General features: G+C 42.3%; 1 protein-coding gene across 1 annotated transcript in view; it reads left to right on the top strand.

Annotated features, from left to right (window-relative positions):
- The window catches only part of LOC107300463 (complement C2), a gene marked incomplete at both ends in the record, with an annotated part of 8,801 nt that extends 3,680 nt beyond the window's left edge, over positions 1–5,121 (top strand). Inside the window, 3 exons of the mRNA XM_015829788.1 lie at positions 994–1,091; positions 1,679–1,790; positions 4,971–5,121. Of these exons, the coding sequence (XP_015685274.1) occupies positions 994–1,091; positions 1,679–1,790; positions 4,971–5,121 (361 nt within the window). The remainder of the gene's footprint in view (positions 1–993; positions 1,092–1,678; positions 1,791–4,970) is intronic.
- Positions 5,122–5,777: the final 656 nt, after the last annotated feature.

The raw sequence follows: 5,777 nt of genomic DNA, 5'->3' as shown, positions 1-5,777 counted from the left end.
AAATAGAAACGAAACCTGCTTTTTGCAGTGCTGGAAATGCATCATGTAAATGTAAAATAAGAGAGCCAGTTTGGTGCACTGGTTAAGGCACCAGGCTAGAAACTAAGAGACTGTGAATTTTAGTTCTACCTGGGGTATGAACTCAGCTGGGTGAGCTTGGTGTCAACGCTGCAAATACTGTATATTCTTGCTTTGACAATATGCAGAACTGTCTGGTATTTATATAGTTAAACCAGCAACTGGGAAAGAGGGAGGAGCATAAGGATAGCCTGGGAGGGAGAAAGAAACCGGAAGTAAATCACATCTTCCAAGTTGATTGGAAGATGTGAACCATGACCCTACAATAAGGGAGTGGGAAATGCTTGGAATGTTATGCATAACGGAAGAGAAGCCAGACCTAAGCATTTCCACCATGCTGTACTGACGTCTCTGTAACCTTAATAAATGCTTTTAGGAAAAATATGCCTGAAAGTCCTTTTAAGTGTTTCGTTAATCAGACACATGACACTTGGGCCAGTCTATTTCTCTCAGCCCTAAGAAGCAGGCAATGGCAAATCACATCTGAAAAATATCTCCAAGAAATCTGCAGAGAGCAGGTAGTTGCCAAGAATTGATACTGACTCAAGGCCGTGTGTGTGCGCACGCACATACACACACACACACACACACACACACACAGAGAGAGAGAGAGAGAGAGAGAGAGAGAGAGAGAGAGAGAGAGAGAGAGAGATTGAGATTATCAAAATAACATAGTTTGATTTTCCCCATATCAAAGTTAATATCACAACCTCATTTCTGGTAACATGAAAAATTTTGCCACTTAAACAAGGCCAATGGGGGCCTTTGGACAAAAGATGCATTTGTGTTGGTGTGCTCAAAGAGTGATAGATCTTGAAAGTCTGTGTAGAAAGAACATACAACCAAGGGGGGCAAGTGGCAAGATTGATGATGATCAGTTTTCCCCCAGATTCTTTAGCTTTCTAACTATCTTAGATCCTAGAGATTTGGAGGACATTTGTGGTTTAGCAAACTACTCGGACAATGCTAGATGGGATCAGAAGAATCCGTGGCACGTGCGTCTCCAAAACCCAGTGAGTACAGACTATTCTTCTCCACCATCACCCACCCAAGTCTCTGTGGTCTCTTTCCTCTTCCCAGATTTCTGTAGGGGCTAACAGGAATGTGGGCCCCACCTGCAATTAACTTGTTTTATCCCTGATATTTGGTCCCGTTGAATGGTTAAAGGATGGGAATCTGGAGAGCCCCTCAGTCGAGGAAGGATGACCTAGAACAGCGGCCCCCAATCTTTCCAGCTTGGTGGCCCAGCCTGGGGCGGGCGGGCGAGTGAGTGGCAGACTCATGTATGTGTGCACAGCTCCATTTGTGCGAGCGGTGCAGGTGCACACCCTCCACTCGTGTGAAAGTGCCTGTTGCTCACTCACAAAGCTCCACTCATGTGAGCAGAAGGTGCTCATGCACGGAGCTCCATTCGTGCGAGTTCAAGCTCCCTCTGCTCACGTGAGTGGAGCTTTGTGCCAAGTGCTTGCCATTTCTCCTTTGGCTTGGTTTTGAACAGGCCGTGGCCCGGTAGTGGGCCACAGCCCGGGAGTTGGGGACCTCTAACCTAGGACATAATTCTGGGGCGTTAACCGTATGTTGAATTTAAATTTTGCTCTAGCATCATATGGATTCTACTTGTCGAGGTGCCTTGATTTCCAGTACCTGGGTTCTAACAGCTGCTCACTGCTTCAACCACTTGAAAAATACGTCTAATTGGATTGTGGTTCTAGGTAAGATGCTACATTTTTTTTAAAAAAAGCATGCATTCTATCGTGGTTCTAGCATAGTTGTGTGGTCTTCCCTTCTTCAGTGATTCTGAGGCATTGTTTTCCTGCATTTAGTCGGGGGATAGAATTTCAGAAAAATCCATTCCAGTATGAAATGCTAGATTCACGTGTAGTGACAGAGGAAAATATAGCAATACCCCGCAGTGCTTTCCCCCCCTCCCCTCCAGGAGCATGGCAGAACCCAGAAGTATAGAGAGAACAGAGTTTGGGTTTAAAGCAAGAAAGGAGTCCCCTTAGAATATGGGTTCTGACAATTGGGCAACACTTACATTATAGCTGGATCGCTTGTGGTAGCCAGTGTTAAAGTAAGTTCCAATTGCCAATCTGGTTGGCTTCTATAAATCAAGTGAAATAAGACACTATGTATTGTCTGTTTTTTCCAGGCAGCAAACTATCCTAGTTCCACTGAACTATCAGTGTATAGACCAGGGGTAGGCAACCTTGGCTCTTTTATGACTCGTGGACTTCAACTCCCAGAATTCCTGAGCCAGCCATGCTGGCTCAGGAATTCTGGGAGTTGAAATCCACGAGTCATAAAAGAGCCAAGGTTGCCTACCCTTGGTATAGACACAATAGTGGATTTGCTATTAGTTTTTAGGGATTTAAAAAACACAGCCCATGCATCGCATGCATCACATTCAGCCTTCCATTCCTATACAGGTAGTCCTCGATTGAGCCCAAATTTTTTGCTGCTAAGCGACACAGTTGTTAAGTGAGTTTTGCCTCATTTTACGACTTTCTTGCCACAGTTGTTAAGGGAATCACTTCAGTTGTTAAGTTAGCCACATGGTAGTTTAAGTGAATCTTGCTTCCCCATTGACTTCGTTTGTCAGAAGGTCACAAAAGGTAATCATGTGATTCCGGGACACTGCAACCGTCATAAATATGAGGCAGTTGCCAAGCATCTGAATTTTGATCACATGAGCATGGGGATGCTGCAATGGCTATAAATGTAAAAAAACGGTCAAAAGTCACTTTTTTCAATGCTGTTGCAACTTTGAACGGTCACTAAATGAACTGTTGTAAGTCAAGGACCACCTGTATTCTGTGGGCCTTGGAACCTACCTAGGGTAGATAGGATCAACTATTCCACACCCAGCCACCCTTTTTTTTGCATTTTTAGAGTCAGGGGATTATATTTGTTTGTTGGTTTGTTTATTAAATTTATATGTTACCCATCTCACTATCTAAAGTGACACTGGGCAGCTTAATTCAAACCTTCAGGCTCATTTGAGACCTTCTGGTCAAGACTTAAGGTTCATTTTACCTCATAAAAACCACCAGAATCCTGTCTCTCCCCACCACACACACACATTTCTAATACATCTCATCCTGCAAAACCCAGTGTAGCCTCAATTCAGTGGAAAGTGCTTACATGCCAATGGAAAAAGAGAATGGTAATTATAGAGGTAATCAGTAATTGCTTCCTTGTGGCAAAGTCCATCTGAATGTTTACCTGCCTGATTCGACAAAGCTCCTGGTTAGTCAGGAGATGAATGACTCAAGGCTTGCCTTCTGTTTCATTTTCTTTAGTTTTGCTGATACACAATCACACACACAGAATGGGATAGGTGGAGAACACCTTGATGAAAATAGATACCGTAGGAGCCCTCAAGGGAAAAAAAATGAAACGCAACTGAGTCCTGGGAAAAGGGGAGACACGAGAAGGGGACTTAGAATAATAACCCCACCGTGATTGTGTTTTCATATAAGAAATGGCAAGGGCTTTCAAGATTCTGTGATTATATTCTACAACAGGATTTTTTCAACCTGGGCACTTTAAAGTGGATGGACTTCAACGCCCAGAATTTCTCCAGCCATTATGCCAGCATTCTTCCATATCTGCTGGCTGGGGAATTCTGGGCGTTGAAGTCTACCCATCTTAAAGTTGACAAAGTTGAGAAACACTCCTTTGCAATGATAAAGTAGCACTCCTGGATTCTTCCAATGTTTTTTTCCCCTCACCTGACCTACCTCAAAGGACAAGTGGTGGCTATCTAATGATGGTTTAATGATGGTTTAATAGTGGGAGGATCTCAGAGGTTATCTAGTGAGCTTTCTTTTTTCTACCATAATTTTAACCATGATTTGTTAATCAAATACAATACCATTCACACAAACCCATGGTATACGTAGAGGTAAGCGGTGGAGAATCACGGTTGATATTTTCTCACTAATAATCAAAATTGCAGTCTATTGAACTACTGTTCTTCACCGAAAGGGACAGGAGACAAAAAATGGACACCAAGAAACCAACACCTGGTAATGCACAGAGGCACATCTGCATTAATTGGAATGTAGAGCTTGTCCCTCAGATCACTATAATGCAGTGAGGAGTCCATCTTTGGCCCATCAGCTCAAAGGCTTGCTCTTTTTTTGTGAGCTGACATTCCTAACAAGGAATGCAAGTCTTGCATCTACTGTATGCAAAGCAGAGACCTGTAGTTCATCCACGGTGGAAGTTTCCTTCTATGAAGAAGGCTAAGATATATGGAGCACATAATAATAATAATAATAATAATAATAATAATAATAATAATAATAATGATAATGATAATGATAATGATAATGATAATGATAATGATAATGATAATGATAATAATAATGATAAAGTTGGAAGGGACCTTGGAGGTCATCTAGTCCAACCCCCTGCTCAGGCAGGAAACCCTAAGCTCAGAGAACACCAACCACCCCACAGTTCAACCCTGTGGTATAGCTATTCTCTTCTACTGGAAAGTTGAGGTATCTTTGTGACCAAATAAATCCCTGGCAGATTGATGCTGGCTGTTTTCTCGTCATCCCCCAGAAATGATAGGAAAAGAGGGAGGCCATTTTTCCTGACAACAATGTAACGTTTACCAATAAAGATGAAACTACTGGTAGCTCAGATTTGAAAGGAGGGGTCCTTGGTGTTCTCTGAGCTTGGATGGTTTCTTGCAGACATTTCATTACCCAAACTAGGTAACCAGCACTGTTAGTCCGTAACGAGTAGTTCAAGTGCTGATGAGGTTATCTAGTTTGGGTTAATGAAACGTCTGCAAGAAAACAGCCAAGCTCCTCAATGCAGTGTTTTACAGTAGAAAAAGAAAATGGAGGATCTCTGATTCTTTCTCCCCTTGGCAGGAGGAGAAATCAGGATAAAGATAAAGAGACGGATCGACCATGAATTATACAACATTCGAGCCAAGACAGCTCAGGGCATCCAAGAATTCTACGACTACGATATCTCCCTCATTGAACTGGAGAAACCTGTGTCCTTCGGGGGACGAATCAGGTATCGCGTCTCTTTCTCAGGGTTTTAAAGTTCACCTGATTTGTTCGGAAACGTTCATTGGTTGACACTAATTATGCTCTTTGCACATCCCAACTGAAACCTAAAGGAATTCTCTTTCGTCTACCAAGGCAGGCTCTTCCATTGGAAACTCATTCGCATTGCGCTATTACAGGTAGCTCTCATTTAGCCGGCAACTTGGTCATTAAGTGAAGCAGTCGCTAAATAAGTACTGCAACTGCACTTGTAGATGTAGTAGTAGTTGATTGATTGATAAATAGAATAGAATAATAACTTTGTCACTTTAAATGTACACTGATCAGCATATGTTAGAATGAGATTTCGTTGCATACAGCTCTCAAAGGGTAACCACTTCCAAGATACACTGCATAAACATAACAAAAAAAAACATCAAATAAAATAAATTTTGCACATACTCTCATACACACACATATGTGGCCCAGAGAAACAACACTCTAGTTTGGATGTATACATATACATGGCAAGAAAAAGGAGTCTTGCGAGATTACCAGACGGATGGCATAGGGAACAAAGCTATTACAGAATCTAGTAGTCCTGCTATAAATACTTCCAAACCTCCTCCCAGAGGGGAGCAACAGAAACAGACCGTAAAGTGTGTGTGTGGGGTCTCTAACAAT

The sequence above is a fragment of the Protobothrops mucrosquamatus genome, unplaced genomic scaffold (assembly GCF_001527695.2).
Source record: "Protobothrops mucrosquamatus isolate PMUCROS unplaced genomic scaffold, P.Mucros_1.0 scaffold7166, whole genome shotgun sequence".
NCBI lineage: Eukaryota > Metazoa > Chordata > Lepidosauria > Squamata > Viperidae > Protobothrops > Protobothrops mucrosquamatus.
Note: the sequence above shows the minus strand (reverse complement) of the source record. Positions and strands in the feature narration are given on the sequence as shown.